Below are 22780 nucleotides of genomic sequence, written 5' to 3'. Positions count from 1 at the left end.
TCTAAGTGCAATCCCATGGTCATTCATGACTGAAGGGAGTCTCACATTTGACAGAGTAGTCTGAATGCTAAAGGGCTAAGCCTAAAAAGGCCAGCGAATACTGTTTATAATTCATGAAATACATGCAACACAAGAACATCTAAACAATTATGTTTCTGTTCATTCTGAGTACATTCTGGAAGATTCCACTATGAATATGGTGATCGGTGTTGTATTTAGCTCTTATCTCTTATCTGTTTCAGTCATGAGACTGTGGCCATGCTGGGGCACTGCTTCAAAGAACTTTTAATCAAATGCATCAACCCCAGTAGTTATTTTTTTTAAGCCTTGTATTTATTCTATTGGTATCTTTTTGCCAAACTGGTTAGTTATGAGGATGTAAACAAACCAATATCAGTTGTCAGATGGTGGTGGTGGTGGTGGGACAAACATAGATACAAAGACAAACACACACACACATACAATGAGCTTCTTTCAGTTTCTGTCTACCAAATCCACTTACAAAGCTTTGGTAGGCCCGAGGCTATAATAGAAGAAACTTGCCTAAGGACTGAACCTGGGACCATATTGTTGGGAAGCAAGCATCTTTCCTCCCTTTTCATAATTCATGTGATTCATATACATAAGGGGTCTCTGAAACAGCAAATATTTTTTAAGGTCATTATTCATATTTTCCCCTAATTTATCTCAAAATTCAGTGTTCGGAGTACTTAGCCTTCAGTTTTTCAGTATTCTGATTTTTAAGTCTTGCGAAAATCATCCTTCTCACATTTGGGTTTTTTATATTTGACCTTATGACCCAAATGCCTTAGCATACCCTTCATTTATCTTAGCTGTGTCCCCTACATGATTCTGTACCCTATATTTAAGTTGTGTATTCTTGTCTTATTTATGTACCCTGCCTCTAAGCTGTGTGCCCTACATTTAAACACTATACTCCATATCGGAGTTGTGTACATGCTTTGAAGCCGGGTACCCTACAGCTTAGCTGTGTACCCTACAGCTTAGCTGTGTGCCCTATATTTAAACTGTCTCCTTTTCTTCTTATTTCAGTCGACATGTTTCCAAAATGTTTATTCAAAATCCTGGAAGGTTTATTTCCATACATCTATCATCCTGTGGAATCTTCAGATTCTGATGGCAACAAACCCAAGAAGAAACATCATCACCACCATCACCATCACCACCAACAACCACAACAACACTCGCTGTCAGTGGTCGAAGATCTTGCCAGCTTTAAACGCTATCAATGGAAAAAGGAGATCAGTGGTTGTGATCCTTCTTTAGCTGTTCTGTACAAGGCACTCCACTCCTCTTTCCTTCGTCTTAGCTGGCTTATTCCAAAAGTAAGTTCAACTATATTTGGTTTTATGTTATTGTGAAGTTGTTGCTGTAATTGTTGTTTAATCCCTGGTGCTGGTGCCACTTAAAAGCACCCAGTCCACACTGTAAAGTGGTTGGTGTTCAGAAGGGCATCCAGCCGTAAAAACCTTGCCAAAACTGACCTCACCCATGCTTGTGCCACATAGAAAGCACTGAGTCCACTCTGCTGAGAGGTTGGTGTTAGGAAGGGCATCCAGCTGTAAAAACCTTGCCTAAACTGACCTTGCCTGTCCTTGAACTACATTAAAAGCACGGAGTCCCCTCTACTGAGTGGTTAGTATTAGGAGGGGCTGTAAAAACCTTGTCAAAACTGACTCACCTGTGCTTGAGCCACATAAAAACCATTGAGTCCACTCTACTGAGTGACTGGTGTTCAGAAGGGCATCCAGCTGACCTCACCCATGCTTGTGCCATATAAAAAGCATTGAGTTCACTCTACTGAGTTAGGAAGGGCATCCAGCTGTAAAAATCTTGCCAAAACAGTCACAGGAGTCTGGTGCAGGCTTCTGCTTGACCAGCTCTTCTGAAAGCATCCCACCCATGCTAGCATGGAAGATGGGTGTTAAACAACAATGATGATGATAAACAACCTTGATAAAGCAGATCTATGATCTAAGACATTCTGGCTGTGACCATCCCATCCTGTGCAGGGTGCACAGGGTATAACACAATATCCTATGTGCCATTTTCTAAGACAGCGAGGTGTGAATTAAGGGACATTGAACTGCTGCTGCTGTTTCTAGCAAGTCATGTGACTGTGCAGTTCCCTCGTTGGCTTGATCTCCCTGTTTTTGTTTATCCCTGGGTCATTCTTGATTAAACAGGTAACTGCTACACGGTGAAACCGAACCTGGAACCATGTGGTTAAGAAGCAAGCCTCTTCCCACACAGCCACACCTGTGCCTCTATAATATAATAATGCTTGAAAAAAAAATATGTTGGATGGTCACATCTGGAACATCTGCCAAACTATGAAATGCTGTGGTTATGAGTAAAAAAAGGGAGACAATCGAATGTGTGGTATAGTCCATTCTATAACACTTCTTTATTATCTATTTCTTTACTACCTACAAGGGGCTAAACACAGAGAGGACAAACAAGGACAGACAAACGGATTAAGTCGATTATATCGACCCCAGTGCATAACTGGTACTTATTTAATCGACCCCGAAAGGATGAAAGGCAAAGTCGACCTCGGCGGAATTTGAACTCAGAACGTAACAGCTGACGAAATGCGGCTATGCATTTCACCCGGCGTGCTAACGTTTCTGCCAGCTTGCCGCCTATTATCAACAGTCCAGTCTGTCTTGATGTAGATAGGTAGCTTGGTGTAGTGCAGTTTATTGTAGTGTGTCCACGACCAAGACACTAAATTGTTAACAGTCCAGTCTACTGGGATGTAAGTAGACACCACAGTTCAGTGTAATTCACTGTTGTAGCCAGTGATAGTAATGCGAAGATGACACAGTGGCAATTGTCAGTTATTCCAAAGGTGAGCTCTGTCTGTTATGGACTGTCACCCTCTCCTTGAGAATATTTTCTTTCATTGATTCTACAGAAAGAAGACTTGAATATAAGGTCTGACCTTTGTAAACTTGGTGATTCAGGTGACATTAACAAAATGCGGTGAGCTGGCAGAAACGTTAGCACGTCGGGCGAAATGCGTAGCCATATTTCGCCTGCCGTTACGTTCTGAGTTCAAATTCCGCCGAGGTCGACTTTGCCTTTCATCCTTTTGGGGTCGATGAATTAAGTACCAGTTACGCACTGGGGTCGATATAATCGACTTAATCCTTTTGTCTGTCCTTTTTTGTCCTCTCTGTGTTTAGCCCCTTGTGGGTAGTAAAGAAATAGGTATTCGTTTATTTTTTAAAAAGGCGGCGAGTTGGCAGAAACGTTAGCACGTCGGGCGAAATGCGTGGCCGTATTTCGTCTGCTGTTATGTTCTGAGTTCAAATTCCGCCGAGGTCGACTTTGCCTTTCATCCTTTCGGGGTCGATGAATTAAGTACCAGTTACACACTGGGGTCGATATAATCGACTTAATCCTTTTCTCTGTCCTTGTTTGTCTGTTCTTGTTTGTCTCCTCTGTGTTTAGCCCCTTGTGGGTAGTAAAGAAATAGATATTAACAAAATCAAAAATGTAATCTAACAAATACAAACACAGTGTGACTGTATTATAATTTTATTTTGTTCTCTCTTTTGATCAGAAAACTACAGAAGACTCCGTTTGGTGTCAGCTACTCCATTACCTGGACACAGAATGCTCCGAGTTACACCTACATTACTTGTTGCTTATTTTACAAGATGAGAGTGAGGACATCAAGAATCCATTGCATCACCTCAAAGCTGTCAGTGATAGCAACGGACTGTACAGACTCCATCACGTTGTCATGGATACAGTTGTCGATGATGACTGAATGTAGATTCCTGCTGCTTTTATTCACACGAGAGGTCAGGTGGCTGCGGAGGGGTTGTTACTTTCTGTCTGAGCGGGTAAATTAATAGAGATGTATATGCTAGTAAGTGTGTATATGTGTGTATATTGCATATGAATTTATATGTATGTATGTATATATATATATATGAGGCGGTGAGCTGGCAGAAACGTTAGCGCGCCGGGCGAAATGCTTTGCGGTATTTCGTCTGTCGTTACGTTCTGAGTTCAAATTCCGCCGAGGTCGACTTTGCCTTTCATCCTCGCAGGGTCGATAAATAAAGTACCAGTTTCACACTGGGTTGATGTAATTGACTTAATCCCTTTGTCTGTCCTTGTTTGTCCCCTCTATGTTTAGCCCCTTATGGGTAGTAAAGAAATATATATATATATATACACACACACAAGTATGTGTCAAAACATGGTTGATCTTTGCATATGTGTGTGTGTGTGTGTGTGTGTGCAAGAAAGTATGTATAGTCATAGATGAATGTGTATATATGTGTGTGTGTATAAAGTGCATTCCAGAAATTTTCAGGCTTTATCAGGAAAGACCTTTTTTAATTTCTAAGAAGTATGAAACTCTAAGCTCCTTCGAAGTAGGATCATCTAACTTCAGTGCACTTATCTTAGGGCTCCAGCCCTTTTATGAAGGTCCCATGGTAGGCCTCGAAGTAGGTTCATCTAACTTCAGTGCACTTATCTTAGGGCTTCAGCCCTTTTATGAAGGTCCCATGGTAGGCCTCGAAGTAGGTTCATCTAACTTCAGTGCACTTATCTTAGGGCTCCAGCCCTTTTATGAATGTCCCATGGTAGACCTACAAAGTGAAGATGTCCAGGACTCTTGTCACACCCTCCTTCATCTTCAAATCAACTGCCCCTTAGTTTATTCTTCAGTTTGGGGAACAGCCAAAAGTCAGAGGGAGCAAGGCTTCGATTGTGGGGAAGACTAGGGACAGTTTTAATGTTGCCCTTTTTTGTCATGTAGTTGGTTACTACGATGCTCATCACGGAGCCCCCTGGGGACAAACTTTGCACAAATTTTGCACAGGTTCAAATCTTCATGAATAATTCTGTATTCAGTTTCCACATCAATTCCAAACTGTATGCTTATTATCGTTATAGACACATAAGGGTCTCCATCCTGAAAACTGCAAATTCTCTCAACCGTCTCTGATGCCCTGCTGTCCCTCTTTCTCCCACAGCTTTCATTGTCTCTCGCCTCTTCTCTACTGACGTTCTCCTTCAGCTTGACGAACAACTGAAAGTTAAAGGGAGCAAGGGCTGGATTATAGGGAAGATTAGAGACAGTTTTGATGTTGCCCATTCCTTGACTCTTTTGTGCCAGTCTGGAGCACTTCAAAAGTTTCTGTAGTGTTTTGCCCAGTTTAATGCAAAAGTTTATTCTTTCTCTCTTTTTACTTGTTTCAGTCATTTGACTGCGGCCATGCTGGAGCACTGCCTTTTATCAAATCAAATCACCCCCAGGACTTATTCTTTGTAAGCCTAGTACTTATTCTATTGGTCTCTTTTGCTAAACCACTAAGTTACGGGGATGTAAACACACCACCATCAGTTGTCAAGCGATGTTGGGGGGACAAACACAGACACATAAACATACACATATACATATATACGACGGGCTTCTTTCAGTTTCCGTCTACCAAATCCACTCACAAGGCTTTGGTCGGCCCGAGCCTATAGTAGAAGACACTTACCCAAAGTGCCACGCAGTGGGACTGAACCTGGAACCATGTGGTTGGTAAGCAAGCTACTTACCACACAGCCACTCCTGCGCCTATAGCTACTTACCACACAGCCACTCCTGCGCCTATAGCTACTTACCACACAGCCACTCCTGCGCCTATAGCTACTTACCACACAGCCACTCCTGCGCCTATAGCTACTTACCACACAGCCACTCCTGCGCCTATAGCTACTTACCACACAGCCACTCCTGCGCCTATAGCTACTTACCACACAGCCACTCCTGCGCCTATAGCTACTTATCACACAGCCACTCTTGTGCCTGTTGTGTAGCTAGCTTCCAAATTGTCTTCAAGTCTTGACTGCATTCTGTAAATTGGTCAGCTGTGACAAGTAGTATTTAGTAGGATGGGTTCTAAGTGCTCTGACACTCATCTCCTTCATTCTTGGATGAGAAAAGTTGTTAGGTCAGCTTATTTGATGTATAGTAACGATATAAAATTACAGTAGTGTTGAACGGTTATAACTGCATCTCCTAAAAATAGTCTCAAAACTTCTGAAATGCACCTAATATATATGTATGTATGTATGTTTTTGTACCTGTGTGTGTTTATATATGTATATGTGTATACATATACACACACACAGAAATATCTTTCAATGTGCTGAAATAGTACCTCTCACTCTCTCTCTCTCTCTCTCTCTCTCTCACTCTCTCTCACAGACACACACACACACACACACACAAGGTGAGCCCAAAAGTCTTGAAGTTTCAAAGGTGTTAATAATTCATTTATGTTTGTTTTAAGTTTACAGCAGCTTAACAATCATATGCAATATGTGTGTGTGTGTATTCCAATATATATATATATATATACAGGAAATATATGTATGTTAGGTGTGAAAAATCACGTCTTGTAAATTAGAAAGAAAATATTTCATTCAAATGAATTTAAAATGTCAAGCTTCTTTGTGACTTTCACTCCACTCTGTATTTATATATATTTTGCTGTAAACAGCATTCACCCGGGGTGGGTTGAGCTTGCTTCATTCATCCTCAATGCTGCATCTCTCACAAATGCCGACCAGGCCTGGCGATTTAAGGCTAACGACCGCGTGATCTCCAACTGCTCCTTATTCCAGCGGCGAACGCCGTAGATATGGGGGCCTAGGTTGCATTCCAGATCAGCCTTGACTGTCATCAGCCAGTATATATATATATATATATATATAAAATTTGATTTATACTAAATTGAACTTTCCCTGTAAGTTTGGAGTTATACTCCCTAATATTATAACTATATATATATATATATAGTGTGTGTGTATTTGTTGTGTATATACTTACTTGCACCTGCACTACACAGCATGTAGGCCATATTGCAGGCGATGTAGACCTTATAAACTGTGTGAGCCAGGTTCAATTTCTGATTGTAACTATTTCATTCACTTTGTTAGGAGGGCGTGACTGTCACAACCTCTCTCTCTCTCTCTCTCCTTAAATTCATTTAAATATAACCAATCATTCACAAGTACTTCAATTTCTGGAAGGTCCAGAAATTGACTGAGGGTATCATAGGATAAACATGTATCAATTTATGTATTTCACATGTGGTATACACACACAAGCTGGCTCAGTTACTCTGTGATATGGAGAACAGGTGTACAAGTCCGTTGATTAAGCGACCCTGTTCATCAATTAAAGACTGTACAGAGGCTTCTCTGCCTCTCCGACTCTCCAGACGACGGGCCCATCCAGCAACGTTAATACCTTCTCTGCCCACCGCGCGTAACTTAGCCCTGACTCTACACCCTTCATGTTTGGCTTGGAGGTGCCGGAATAATACTGTTCTCGCCACCAACACACTGGATGTAGAGCCTGATGCTATGGCCTCCTCTAATTCCTTAGTTAACTGCCCTTCTATTCTAGTCCCCTCTAAACTTAGCTCTTTACTAAATCTGAGAGACTCTAAACGAATGGCTCATTTGAGGGCGCACCACCATCTGTTGTTCTGGGTACGGAAGACTTTACTAGTCAAAATAGACTTGTTCAACTTCCAGTACCCAGGTCCCTGTCGATGACACTTAGCTAACTGCACCTCACACGTCACAAATTTGTGATCTGTGTAAGAGGCACAGTGAAAATGTGGACAACTAACTATATCGCTGTCACTATCTTTTATTATAACCCTATCTAAGTAAGACCTTAGTGAACCGTCGTTATTAGACCACGTCCACTGTGGGACGAGCGGTTCATCCAGTCTGTATTGGTCTACTAGTTTATAGCTCGCTAGTAGCCTTTTTAGGCCTGGGCTTCCTTTTCTATTATTTGAGCCTACACTATCCACTCACACATTGAGAATAGTGTTGAAGTCTCCTGTTAAAACTAAAGCAATTTACAATACCTTGTCTTGACAGGCAGGTTATGATAAATCCAAAAGCATGCAATGTAAAGTTTGTGTTTGGGTTCTCTTCATTGCTTAGTAGTAATTGCTGAGACAGATAGAATGATGTTGTAAGAGAACAGAATTGGAGCTAGTGAGAGTGAGAGAGTGTGGGACGTTGTCTTTCTTTTTCCCTCTGACTGTGTTGTCTGCCTGCTTCCATAATTCTAGTGGTCGGTTCACCAACTGATGTTAACTCTCTCTCAACTCACGAGTTATCACCAGTGATCAACTGCGTTGAGTAGTCATGACTGTGACGAACTTATTTTTGCTTGGGGTGTTCTTGCTTTTATAACTATCCAGAAGGATAGATATATCATTGAAAACAATAGATTTAGTTGGTGGTCTTGTTATCTCTTATTCTAGCTTTTGGTGAAGTAGAAGAGGTTAGAAAGGGTCAAGTGGTGAAGACATTATTTCGGCCTAGTTAAAGGCATCTGGAACATGTAAAACTGCTGTCAGAGAAAAACCATTGTTCCATCGTGGGATAAGTTCTGTTGCAGTGTTGATTTAAATTTGGCTGTGGTGGATCGAATCCACTTCATGCATGCATGCTCCACTACACAGCTCTTCTGTCTATACTGATCTTGATGTATCCCGAAAACCTTTCTCGGGGATTTTCTTTCTCATCAACAAATTGCAAAACACATAATTGAAATCTCATTCAATGATCCAGAGTCTCATCAAACATGACAGCAGCAAATTATGTTTCCATGATCATTGCCTTAATCTCACCTTCAGTTGCCATGGATATACAATTATCTCATTTTGAATATCACTTCAAAGTTCAGAAAATGTGCAACTGGCATTTTACCTCTTGTAATTAGGATGCAATCTTAAACGAGAATCATATTCCTCTACTGCTTCACATTTAGCCAGAAAATTCCTCATATTGTTTGATTCTTCTGGTTCGTTGTATCCTTGAAATGCCAATTCTTGACAGGCGAAAATTTCAATACAATGAATTAACCTTTTCAATAGTTCATGATTTTTCTTGATTGATTGAAGCTGCTTCCCAATGATTGATTGCTGTATCAATCTGTTTTCGGTCAAAGGTTTCCAGAGCAATTATGGAATTCGGATGATTTTCAGATTATTTTTGTATCTTATGAAAGCTGTAATCAAATTGTCCAAATCACAGTAGCCTTTAGTTGTCCATGCATTCTTATGTTGACAATGTATCTGAAATGGAGAACAACAATTTCTTCAAAGTGGGACATCCTGTCATCCTTTCATACTGTTCATAATACTTAGAATCAAAATAACAATGACGTTCCTTGCTGCCCACTTTGATTCTGATTTCCATTCCAAACTTTGGCTTCTCTTTTCTGAGAATGATAATATTCTTCTTATCTGCAAGGGTTTTTGTTGCAAAGGTTGAGAAAACAGAGAGGAAACTGAACTAATTGACACTTTTGCCATCCTGGGAGTTAATGAAAGCATGAAAAATGTTACTGCGATATATCTATCTATCAAGGTTATCCCTCAGGATGCCCCAAGACTGTTTCCACATGTTTTCCCCATTTGATCTTCCATTATGGTCCTCAGCTCCTGTACCCCTTCCAAACCAGTACCTTCCAGCAAGTTGACGATATAGGTCGTCTTCCTCCTTCCGATCAACCTGAAGGCCTTACTGCTGTATGTCACATCAAGGACGACCAGCCCACTTTCAGGGTCCACATAGACTGTACTTGTCTGCAGAGCCAAGCCTTTACGGATCAGTACCACTACACCCCCTTGCCCTCCGGTCTGGCCAGGAGACATAATTTTCTCGTAGCCATTCAGGAGAGGCGAGAAGGTTTGTAGATTGTCCAGCTTGGTCTCTGTGGAAACCATTACATGTATATCATGTGATCTGAGATCGTCGAGGAAATATGCCTGCTTCCATATTGAACTCAGACCACGCACATTTAAAGAACCAAAGTTAAGTGAGTTCGATCACAAAAAGTAAAAAGTTCTACTTACTTTTTCCTTGGAGAATTTGGGGCCGACTTCACCACACGTGGATCAGCCTCTTCCTTTGCATAATTTGGTAATTCATAAATTTTCCAAATGGTGCACGGGTTCCTTTCCCTTAAGTCGTGGTATAGGATTTCCCCTATTGCTGCACATCTCCGCGTTAATTCTTTATGTTGAATATAAAGTTTTGTCATCTGATGTGTCACAATAGCTTCGTTGGTGTATTGTTCCGTAGTGTCGTATTCGACAAGCATACGGTTTTCCTCTTTTTCTTCCGGGGCAGTCGGGCGGGACTTCTTTTGTGTATTGTTTAGGTTTTTTTGTAGGGGGTGTCGATGGGGAAGGTTTTCATTTTCAAGGTGTTGTAAATCCACCCTCTGATACCTCCGTGGTATCGTCTGAGGGGGTCAACGCCTGTGGGGGCAACACTTTTTGGAGCAGTCTGGAAAGTTTTACAAATTCTTACAGTTCCAGTGATGGATTGGATCTGTAGTCGCCTTTCTGGTTTTGAGAAGCCTAATTTCTCAAGATTGGTATTTAGGCAGTGTGTTACATATCCCAAAGCCCCAATAATTACAGGTAGAAACCTGAACTTGTAATCTAGATAGAGTAACTGCAGATTTCTCAATAGTTCAGCATAGGTGTTCTCTTTTTCACTGATCTTCAGCTTTATGTTAACATCCGCCGGGCAGCTAATTTCCACAACTGTGCACAGTTTCTCTTCTCTATTTTCAATTTTCGTAATTAGACGTTCATTTTTCATGTTTACTGCTACTGGTTGGTCCAAGTGGTTGAAAAATAAGTTCCATTTGGGAGTCTGAATTTTCTGTATTATTTTTTTCTGCGCTGTTTTCAATGTTGGGCTCAATAGTGCAGGTTGATGGCTTTTTTCTCTTTTGCCCTTTTTTCTTACATTGTTGTTACCATTCCCCATCTTCTGTGTTTTCTGTCATTTCTTGGTGATGAAGGTGATGTTGTTGCTTCTGGAGGTGGGGGATTCGGTACTTCTTTGGTGGGGAGATTTGCACTAGAATCTGATGTGGCCTAGCTGACCACGTCTAAAACACAGAGGCTTCCTCCCTTCTACCTTCACCTGAAGCTTCTTATCCCCCACTTCGATAACCTCTATTATATTTTTGAGCAAATCTGGAATGGTACCTGCACAGCCCGGAAAGTGGCCTAGAGACACGAGAGGCAGAGCGATTCCGACTACGCGAACGATGCCTATTTTCCCGGCATAGCTCATCCATGCGTCGTGTCAGCGCATCTATTTTGCTTGATATAGTGTCATGTGACAGAGAAGAGGCTGAAACTGATTCGCTTTCTTGCTTGTTGAGACTTCGTTCTTATTCGGTTCAGCCAACTTATGAAGATAGTGACAGCGAAAGTGGAGAGACATCACTATAGTGGCGGCATTGGTGGTGAGAGATAGTCTGGCCCGCAGGTTGTATACTAGCTGTGAAAATGACAGTGAATTGATACACAAACAGTGCTGTATAGAAACCTGGGTGAGTTGCTGTGTACGTCTGTTGGCTTGCATGTTCGTTTTATGTTCAGGGGTCAGCAATTGTAACAGGATGAGAGGTCCCTGCACTGGATGGGTGCAGCTCGCATCCTTTACATTAAAATATTAATTGAAGGAAAGAGTCAACAGCATAAATATTTTATTTCTGGATTCACAATATATATACATTCTTCTTCCAGGGCGAATCGGCAGCCTAGGAGGTCGTCGCAGTAGTCAAGTGGAGTGAGCCAAATCCTGTCCGTTCAAGCATAGCGGAGAAACACCACGAGGTAGCAACTAGAGAGAGCTGCTAAAACACGACTGTCCTGTTCGGCTGCCAGCATTCGAGAGGACGATATGAGGGAAAATTCCGCTGCTGCTAGTTTTCTGCGCATGCGCATGAAGGAACTTCCGGCAGGCCTCCCGGAAGAATCCAACTCTGCGCATGCATGCTGGAGATTTCCAAGCTGCTTCAACTTGGTCTGAATCTGCCCTAATAATGACCTTGGCCAAAATCTTCAACTCTGCGTTAAGCAGAGTGATGGGCCGAAAATTATCAATTAAATCCCCCTTGTTTGGGTCCTTTCTTAACAGCACTACCACCCCTCGGCTCACAGACTTAGGAATTCTCCCGTTCTGCTGCCAGTTGGTGTACACGCATGCAAGTAGGTGCCCAAACAAGTCTGGCATGCTACTATAGAGTTCGTAAGGCAGACCATCGAGTACCGGCGATTTGTCCCCGCCGCAGTCTGCCAACACATCCTCGACTTCTTTGGCTGTGATCGGCGCCTCACAAGATTCCGCATCCGGCCCCGATAGACGCGGCGAACCGGCTAGGAAGTCTGCGAGCTTCTCCCCGCGCTCCAGCTCGCCACTCCTCCCGAATAGCTGGGCAAAATGATCATGAAACACCTTGCACATCTCCTCGGGTTCGTTTACTAATCGACCATTTGGGCCCGTCAAGGATCGAATGGTTGAGTTGTTACCACGCTGGCCCTCTACCACCCGGGCCCATCCGGCTGCGTTGATCCCTTCCTGTCTCATTGCACAGATCTTAGCCCTGACAATGCACCCTTCATGTTTAGCTTTGAGATGTTGGTCGAGTGCTAACCTCGCCGCTAACACTTTCGATGCACTGCCTGACCTCATTGCCTCCTCTATTGCCTTAACTAGTTCCTTTTCTACTTTGTTTCTAGCACTAGCTAGTTCTTTGCTAAACCTAATTGACTCAAATTTGATGGCTCTTTTCAGGGCGTACCACCATTTGTTGTTGATAATGGATCCGGTTAACGCCCTCATTACTAATTGTTTAATCCGATTCCTGTAGGCTTCACAGTCCAATAGTGACTTGTTTAGCTTCCAGTAACCGGTACCTCGTCTACACATGCTATCTATGTCGAGCGTACAGGTCACTAATTTGTGATCGCTGTAGCTGACGATATGGTGTTGTGGACAGCTAAGTACTTTCTTATCTTTCCTTCTAGTTATGATTCTATCGATATAAGATCTGGACGACCCGTCGTTTCTTGCCCAGGTCCACTCTGGAGTGTCTGGATGGTCCAGTCTGAATCTATCTGCCAATTCGAAACGACTTAGCATATCGTTGAGGTGAGGTAATCCCCTCGTATTCTTTCTCGAGCCAACATAATCTACGCTTGCATCGCAAATTATGTTGAAGTCACCTAGCAATACTAACCTGTTCGACGTGCCAAGAAAATTCTCTAGGCTTTTGAAATACTCTTTCTGCCCGGCTTTTCCTTCGCAGGGAGCATAGACAGCGACCAGCCTGAACACTTTACCACTGCTGTGCGTCACATCCAAAACGACCAACCTGCCTTCCGGATCTATAAAGACAGTTCTAATCTCTAAATCCAGGTTTTTCCTGACCAGCACTGCCACTCCTCCGCCCCCTCCAGATCGACAGGGAGAAATGTATTTCTCATAGCCGTTTAGAAGGGGCGAAAAAGCCTGCAGCCCACTCAGTCTGGATTCGGTAATTACCACTACATCCAAACGATGCGACCTAAGGTCGTTAAGGAGGTAGCCTTGCTTCCAATACGACCCCAGGCCGCGAGTATTTATACAACCGAGTTTAAACGAGAAAGTGAAAATTTAGTCGAATGTTTAAAACTTACTGTTTTAACGGAAGAGAGGGTGTAGTTTCACCCTCATCTTTTCTGTCTGTGAGTGTTGTATTTTGCGAGGTCAGTTTTTTTGCGAATTGCTTGTACAGATGGCTTGAAAAGTTCTTCTGTAACGGGCCTACGTCCTCCGCAAAAGATTTTTTAATTTCAAAATAATCCGCGTTATCTATCGTATAAAATTCTACATTTTCAGATTATAATACTATTTATATCTGTTGCGATATATTTTTTCGCCGATTTCAGTAAATTAATTTTTTCCCTTAATGGGTTATTGTTTTTATTTATCACCGTGAAGGTGTTTCTTTTTTTTTTGTTAGGTGATTGTGGAGGGGGCTGTGTGTGTGTGTTTGTGGGTGTGTGTGTGCTTGTAGAAGCGTGGGTGTTTGTAGGTGTGTGCGTGCTTGTAGAAGCGTGGGTGTTTGTAGGTGTGTGCGTGCTTGTGGTAGGTGTGTGAGTGTTTGTGTGTGCTTTTTCCAGTGTGTGTGTTTTTTTGGCTATGTGTGTGTTTGCGACTGTATTTGTGGGTGTGGGTGTGCTTGTCTGTGTCAGAGTATGGTCCTGTGTATCCGAAGAGGGTGGATTTTTCCGTTTCCGTCTTGTTTTTGAAGCTTCCACGTTGACCCACTCCTGGATGTTGTTGATGTTGTTGTCATCGTTGTTGTCGTTTTTTTCTCCCGTTGTCGGCTGAATTTCGGCAATTGGGGTGCGCGACGTGGCTGCTATTTCTAGCGGTGAAGTTGTTTTCGGCATCGTGCTTGCCTCTGCAGTATTTTCTTTCGCTGTCTTCTTGCAGCTCGACCTTATGTGGCCTTTCTCGCCACATTTATAGCACCTCGGTTTTCTTCCCTCGACTATTACCATCAAGCTGGTATTATCTCCAATGATGAGGGAGCTTGGCAATTTTTCCAAGTCCGAGGGGTTCGCTTGGATCACAAGCTCTAAGTCCTGTCCATACCAGGTTGTGGGGCGGTATCTTTTAGACTGAAGAATGGCAATTTCTTTCTCTTTGCCTAAGAGAATCGCTGCTGTTATAAAATCCACATCTATTTCGGGCGGAATGTCCGTGACTGTTATCCTGCTAGTTCTCATTCCTAAATAAAATGGTAAAAGAACTACCTCTTCTGACTTCAACGTTCTTGTTGAATGTTCCCTAGCTATTTCTTCGCTAGGGAAATGCACCTCTACCGTTCCGAAGCGACTACCCCTTGTTATATACGTAGTTTGTTGCCATATCGGCCTCAAACATTTTTCAATGGCTTCTCTCTGCACGAAGTCAATTTTCTTATTTTTGACATTATACGTCTTGTATATGACAGTTTTTCCTCACTCCGTCGCATAAATTAATTCACTGGGAGGGAACAACTTCACATTATCACCTTCTTTTTTTAGTAGTCCTTGGTATTTCTTTAATTCTTCCTTGTTGATGACTATATTTTCACAGGAGCGAGTTGCTGCACTCGCAAAATTTATTTTTGCCTTTTCTTGTCGTTTACTAGCTTCGCCAGACATATTGTCGTCTGCTTTTGTAACGCTCGCGTGAGACGTCTCTTTACTTTCACCTTCCTCCTCCCACATTCTTGTCTATGCCTTGAAACAAAATTTTAAAGTTTCCTCGGACTTGGAAGAAATTGGTGACAAATTCATGTTTTTAGCTGTTTCTTCCTTGAAACAAGGGGGAAACAAAAGCAAAATTCTGCTGTAACAGCAGAAAAGAAGTGGTTTCGACAACCAAAACAGCAAATTTTCACAATTTTCAGCACAGAAACAATCTTTCACTGCGGAGCAAAGAATAACACGACCGAAAAACGGAGAGAGAGAGGGGGAGAGATCTTTTCTTGCATCACAATGAAAGCAGAGAGAGAGAGAGAAAGAAAGATCATATAGCACAAAGAAAGCAGAGAGAGAGAGAGAGAGAGAGAGAAGAAAGATCTTACAGCACAATGAAAGCAGAGAGAGAGAGAGAGAGAGAAAGAAAGAAAGATCATATAGCACAAAGAAAGCAGAGAGAGAGAGAGAGATAATGAAGTCCAGTACTCAATTTCTGCATTATTTACTAATCCGATGGGATGAAAGATAATGTTGATCTCTGCAGTATTTGAACCCATGACAATATTCCTATCCAGTACACTCACCACTTTGCCACTTGGCTGCTCTTCCCCACCAAATAAAAATTGAATTTATTTCCATGCTGGAAAATAACTTTGTTTTTATCACCTCTGACTTAAATAATATTCCCCACCACCATCACCACCACAACCACCACCACCACTACCACCACCTCAACCACCATCACCACAACCTCCACCACAACCTCCACCGCAACCACCACTACCACAACCACCACTACCACCACCACCACAACCACCATCACCACAACCTTCACCACAACCACCACAACCTCCACCACAGCCACCATCACCACAACCCCTCCACTACCACCACCGCCACCACCACAACCACCATCACCACATCCTCCACCACAACCTCCACCACAACCACCACCACAACCTTCCTCACAGCCACCACCACCACCACAACCTCCACCACAACCACCATCACAACAACCTTCACCACAGCCACTACCACCACAGCCACCACCACCACAGCCGCCATCACCACAGCCACCACCACCACAACCTCCACCACAACCACCACCACGACGAAGACCACCACCGCCACAACAACAATGTGGTCAAACATTTAAAACACTGTAAATAGCCTTTAATAAATCTTTATGAGAAAATTTACTTGTTTTTATTATCATTTTAAAAACTTCTGTTTTTTTTCTTCTTCATGTCTTCATAGTTCATATAAGTCCACCACTTGCAAGACCGAGGTGTCTGGAGCCTATTTCTTTATTGCCCACAAAGGGCTAAACACAGACAGGACAAACAAGGACAGACAAACGGAATAAGTCAACTATATCGACCCCAGTGCGTAACTGGTACTTAATTTATCGACCCTGAAAGGATGAAAGGCAAAGTTGACCTCGGAGTAATTTGAACTCAGAATGTAAAGACAGACGAAATACGGCTATGCACTTCGCCCGGCGTGCTAACGTTTCTGCCAGCTCGCTCCACAACAGAAGTGTTAACCCTACTCCTCCTGCTGAAGAGGATCGTCCCGCTGGAGCCGTTTGATAGTGTCACATAAAATGCACATGTAGCAGAACCATGTAAAAAGCACCTGTGGCTGGCACCACATAAAATGCACCCATGCCAGCCCCATGTAATAGCTCCCATGCTGGAGTCACATAAAAGCACCTGTGTCAGTGCCACGTACAAAGCACCCAAGTACACTCTGTAAAATGGTTGGCATTAGGAAGGGCATCCAGCCACAGAAACCGAGCCGAATCAGAGAGCAGCCCCATGTAGCTCCTCAGCTTGCCAGCTCTGGTCAAACTGTCCAATCTATGCCAGAACTGGAAAATGGACATTAAACGATGATGATGATGATGATGTTATAGTCCTGTTGATTCCAACTTGCCTTAAACTGTTTGTTAAGTTATGAGGTTCCAGATATAAGATTAAACCATTAGCATTTAAACTGGCCACATTCGGCCTAAATATTCTACTTGTTTTATGTTAAAATTAGCCAGATCTGGCTTCTCACACCTACCCTACAATGTTATTCCAAAAATTAAACCTTCCTACCATTGAAACCTCAAGGCTATGAGATAATGCATGATTAATTCATAACAATGTAAATAATTAAACATTGCATTTGACAGAATAATTTGATTGAATAATTATTTCTACTCCAAGCACAAGTCCTTGAAAATTTTGGGTGAAGGTGGATAGTTGATTACATCAACCCCAGTGTGTAACTGGTACTTATTTCATCAAACCCGAAAGTCGACCTCAGCGGAATTTGAACTCAGAACGTAACGGCAGACGAAATAGCTATTTCTTTACTACCCAGAAGGGGCTAAACACAGAGGGGACAGACAAATGGATTAAGTCGATTATATCGACCCCAGTGCGCAACTGGTACTTATTTAATCAACCCCGAATTGATGAAAGGCAAAGTCAACCTCAGCAGAATTTGAACTCAGAACGTAGCAGCAGACGAAATATCGCTAAGCATTTTGCCCTGCGTGCTAACGTTTCTGCTAGCTTGTTGCCTTAACTCTACTCGAATTCTGAATCAACCATGTGCAGGAAGCTGGAAAATTCTTGCTACACTCTTTGAGAAATGCATGAATTCCACAAACTCTTGTTTCTCAAATTGAAGTAAAAGTTTCAATCATTAGACTGCTGCCATGCTGGGGCACCACCTCGAAGTTTCATTGAACTTATCGACCCCAGCACTTATTTTCTTTTAAAGCCTGGTCCTTATTCAATCAGTCTCTTTTGCTGAAATGCTAAGTTGCAGCGACGTAAACACACCAATGCTGGTTGTCAAGCGACATTGCAGGATAAATACTAACATACGTGTGTGTATATATATATGTATGTATGTATATATATATGTATGCTCAATAAACACACAACGTATATATATGTATGCTCAATAAACACACAACGTATATATATGTATGCTCAATAAACACACAACGCCCGGTTTGGGAATGGAAACCACGATCCTCCAACTGCGAGTCTGCTGCCCTAACCACTGGGTCATTGTGCCTCCACATCATTCACCTTTACTTTAATTAAAATATTCAAAATGAACTGATAACACTGTCCTGCCTTGATTTTGTTTTCCTTTTCTTTTAATTTATGTGAAAATATATGTAACTATAAAAAAAATATATATTCATTTATGGAAAATAGAATTGATATTAAAATAAGATTAAAAAAAAGATTCAACACTAATTACTATAGAAAAACAGTCCTGGAAAAAAAATTGTTTGATGTTTTGGATCTTTTCGGTTTGAACGGCAGTTTTTTCTAGCAGTGTCATATGAAATTGTTACCCATAATTATGACCCTAGTATCGATCTATTGCATTTCAATCTGTTTTAGGGTTAGGGTTAGGAGTGAGGGGTAGGGTATCTTTTTTTCTTCACAAATGTAAATAAACCCAATCTGTTTCTTAAACGAGGGACAAATTCATACGGCACAGAATGTTTTTTTTTTACCTCAATAGACGTCATTGATTGGTTGAAATTGCAGAAATTGAAGAAAAAAAGCCCAACAAATATCTTACAAACCATAGAATTTTCTCAATAAAGCCAAGAGAAAAAGATGTTTTATAAACACATTCTACCAGTATACGAAGTTTAAAAGTGTTTAGTTACGTGGAAATTATTCTAAAAAACTGCCGTTCAAACCGAAAAGATCCGATGTTTTTTATAAGCATTTTGACATTTTATTAATTACAATCGAAACTCATTAATTAACTTGTTTTCTACATTTACAAACACGTCGGACACCGTTTCTGGCTTCTTATAACAAAGCTTCTTATGTTCAAACTTAAATGGAAAGTATCATAATTTCATAAGAGATGCATTCCAAGGTTCTATTCAATAAAGAAATTCCTGTCCAACAGAGAAAACTGTCGTGTAGAACTAATATGTAAAGCAAATAGAACAATACGTCCACCGTCGCTAAAGCGGAGGTAATAATCAAGATTTAGAGGGAAACAACTTCATATAGATTAATCTGTTTGCTAGGGGAGGTAACTCTTTGATATTTTCGTTTTCTTTTTTTTTTTTTTTCAAGTTAAAATTTGGGGGATGGAAAGTTTTGTTCGCGACGACAACTTGACTTGACAATAGAACTACTGGTCTTCAGGTGTTGGGGAACGCTCATAGGTGCTGGAGTGGCTGTGTGGTAAGTAGCTTGCTTACCAACCACATGGTTCTGGGCTCAGTCCCATTGTGTGGCACCTTGGGCAAGTGTCTTCTACTATAGCCTCGGGCCGATCAAAGCCTTGTGAGTGGATTTGGTAGACGGAAACTGAAAGAAGCCTGTCGTATATATATGCATATGTATATATATGTGTGTGTGTTTGTGTGTCTGTGTTTTTTTCACTCCCCCAACATCGCTTGACAACCGATGCTGTTGTGTTTACGTCTCCGTAACTTAGCGGTTCGACAAAAGAGACCGATAGAATAAGCACTAGGCTTACAAAGAATAAGTCCTGTGGTCGATTTGCTCGACTAAAGGCGGTGCTCCAGCATGGCCACAGTCAAATGACTGAAACAAGTAAACGAGTAAAGAGTGTGTGTCTGTGTTTGTCCCCCCAACATCGCTTGACAACCGATGCTGGTGTGTTTACGTCCCCGTAACTTAGCGGTTCGGCAAAAGAGACCGATGGAATAAGCACTAGGCTTACAAAGAATAAGTCCTGGGGGTCGATTTGTTCGACCAAAGGCGGTGCTCCAGCATGGCCGCAGTCAAATGACTGAAACAAGTAAAAAGAGTAACAAAAAAAAACAACAGTATCCTCTAATGACCGCGAAAAGTTGAAAGAGGTTTTTCAGATCAAAATTCAGGACAAACGTTACCTATTTCTTTACTACCCACAAGGGGCTAAACATAGAGGGGACAAACAACGACAGACAAACGGATTAAGTCGATTATATCGACCCCAGTGCGCAACTGGTTCTTATTTAATCGACCCCGAAAGGATGAAAGGCAAAGTCGACCTCGGCGGAATTTGAACTCAGAACGTAGCGGCAGACGAAATACGGCTACGCATTTCGCCCGGCAACATTACCGATATAATGACGTTGTAAATACAAATTAGAAAAATTTTAATTTCTGTAGATTAGATTTCTTTTGATTTCGTTCATAAATTACGGCTCCGTAACTTAACAAATCGGCAAAAGAGACGATCGAACCCGGAACCGCGCAGTTGGGAAGCAAGTTTCTTACCTTACAGTCACGTACGGATTATAGATTTGATTGCCATTGTAAAGTTGAAATATAACTGCAGAGGATGCCCTTATGGTCAAAGACATTCCACCCGTGATAACCCAGTCCGAATCTAGGTTACTGTATATCCAAGACTACATTACTCAAGTTTTTACGTCTGTTTTTAAGGATGTAATACTGTAATTTAAGATAGATTTGACAGCTATTTCTAGCATTTTGAGCTAACCGCATACAATCTCTTGCAGCTGGCAACAGTGATGATGCTGGTGATGGGCCAACTTATAGTAATAGCGGTGGTGATGGTGGTGGTGGTGGTGGTGGTGGTGGTGGTGGTGAAGACGTTGCTGATGTAGCTTTGCCCAGATCAACTCTGATGAAAGGCTTTCCAGTCGTGACCTTCTCATCTTTTTTTTTTTTTTTGTTATATTGTGATGGCCAGATGTCGGTTTGCTGGTGGTGGTGATGATCGTCGTAGCGGCGATGATTGAGGTGACGCTTATGATGCATACTACTACTACTACTACCACCACCATCACGACAGCTGCTGCTACAACTACTACTACTACTACTACTACTACTACCACTACCAGCACCACTACTACTACTACTACTACTACTACTACTACTACCACTACCAGCACCACTACTACTACTACTACTACTACTACTACTACTACTACTACTACCAGCACCACCACTACTACCACTACCACCATCACCACCACGACTGCTCCTGCTGCTACTACTACTACTACTACTACTACTACCACTACTTCTACTACTACTACCATCACCAACACCAACACTACCACAACAACAACATAGACACAAACACATACTACATGTAGTAGTAGTAGTAGTAGTTTATATATAGAAAAGTTTAAGGGTCCTATCCGAGCCATAGGGTCATAAGCCCCATTGGACGGGACACCGGCCCCGTCGCAGGATAATTCTTTTTTGCCAGTTGAAATGAAGTGTCTTGCTTAAGGACAAAGTGCACCGCCCGGTCCAGGAATCGAAACCACCATCGACGCACCTCCATTCTGCCATACATACTATTATCTTATCTTTTATCTGTATAAGTCACTTAACTGCGGCCATGCTGGAGCACCGCCAAGAAGAAATTTTAGTAGAATAATCGCCCCCACCCCTACCCCACTTTTTAAAAAAAGCCTGGTACTTGTTCTACCGATCTCTTTTGTCGAACAGCTCAGTCACGGAAACGTAGGAGCGGCTGTGTGTTAAGTAGCTTGTTTACCAGCCAAATGGTTCCGGGTTCAGTCCCACTGCGTTGCACCTTGGGCAAGTGTCTTCTACTATAGCCTCGGGCCAACCAAATCCTTGTGGGTGGATTTGGTTGACGGAAACTGGAAGAAGCCCGTCGTATATATGCATATATATATATATATGTGTGTGTGTGTGTGTGTATGCGTGTGTATGTCTGTGTGTGTGTGTGTGTGTGTATGTATGTGTGTATATATGTTTGTGTGTCTGTGTTTGTTCCCCCAACATCTCTTGACAACCGATGCTGGTGTGTTTACGTCCCCGTAAGCTAGTGGTTCGGCAAAAGAGACCGATCGAATAAGTACTAGGCTTACAAAGAATAAGTCCTAGGGTCGATTTGCACGACTAAAAGGCGGTGCCCCAGCATGGCCACAGTCAAAATGACTGAAACAAGTAAAAGAGTAAAAGACTCCAACACCGGTTGTCAAGAGATAGTGGTGGCGGTGGGGGGGGGGGGCAAATATAGATAGACACGGGACAGGCTTCTTACAGTTTCCGTCTACCAAATCCACTCACAAGGCTTTGGTCGGCGCACTGACGCATGAATAAGTATCAGGTTTGGAAAGTAATGAAGTATAGGGGGGGTCGATGTGATGCGCTAGGACCCTTCAAGACGGTGCTACAGCATGGCCGCAGCTCAGTGACTGAAACAAGTAAACGAGTAGAATAAACAGATGTATGTACATATATATATACACACACATACAAGCACGCATTCATACACACACGCACGCATACATGCGTACATATATACATACATACACACAAATACATACATACACATACATGCATGCATACACACATATACACACACATGCATCCATCTGCGCACATACCTACATACACAAATACATACATACATGTGTACATATATACATACACACACATACTTACACGCACACATACGCAAATACATACATTCACACATACACATACATACAAACATACATAATTACATAGACACACACACATACACACACATACATCCATCTGCGCACATACCTACATACACAAATACATACATACAGTGTACATATATACATACACACACATACACGCACACATACGCAAATACATACATTCACACATACACAT

At 42.1% G+C, this 22780-nt stretch overlaps 1 protein-coding gene across 4 annotated transcripts in view; it reads left to right on the top strand.

The window, feature by feature from the left end:
• The window catches only part of LOC115224464 (protein saal1-like), a 48975-nt gene extending 32063 nt beyond the window's left edge, over window positions 1–16912 (top strand). Inside the window, exons 11-14 of one of the 4 annotated variants that reach the window (XR_005003863.1) lie at window positions 1054–1350; window positions 3593–3953; window positions 10678–10679; window positions 16872–16912. Coding sequence is in view for 2 of the 4 variants with exons in the window: in XM_029795372.2 (XP_029651232.1) it covers window positions 1054–1346; window positions 3593–3802 (503 nt within the window). In the remaining 2 variants the exon portion in view is untranslated. Of the gene's footprint in view, window positions 1–1053; window positions 1351–3592; window positions 3970–10677; window positions 10680–15513; window positions 15939–16871 lie in introns of those variants that run through there. The other 3 variants (XR_005003862.1, XM_036513437.1, XM_029795372.2) reach the window with 3 other exon arrangements.
• Window positions 16913–22780: the final 5868 nt, after the last annotated feature.

Source organism: Octopus sinensis, linkage group LG25 (genome assembly GCF_006345805.1).
Source record: "Octopus sinensis linkage group LG25, ASM634580v1, whole genome shotgun sequence".
NCBI classification, from domain to species: Eukaryota; Metazoa; Mollusca; class Cephalopoda; order Octopoda; family Octopodidae; genus Octopus; species Octopus sinensis.
This window is presented reverse-complemented; position numbering and strand designations above follow the sequence as displayed.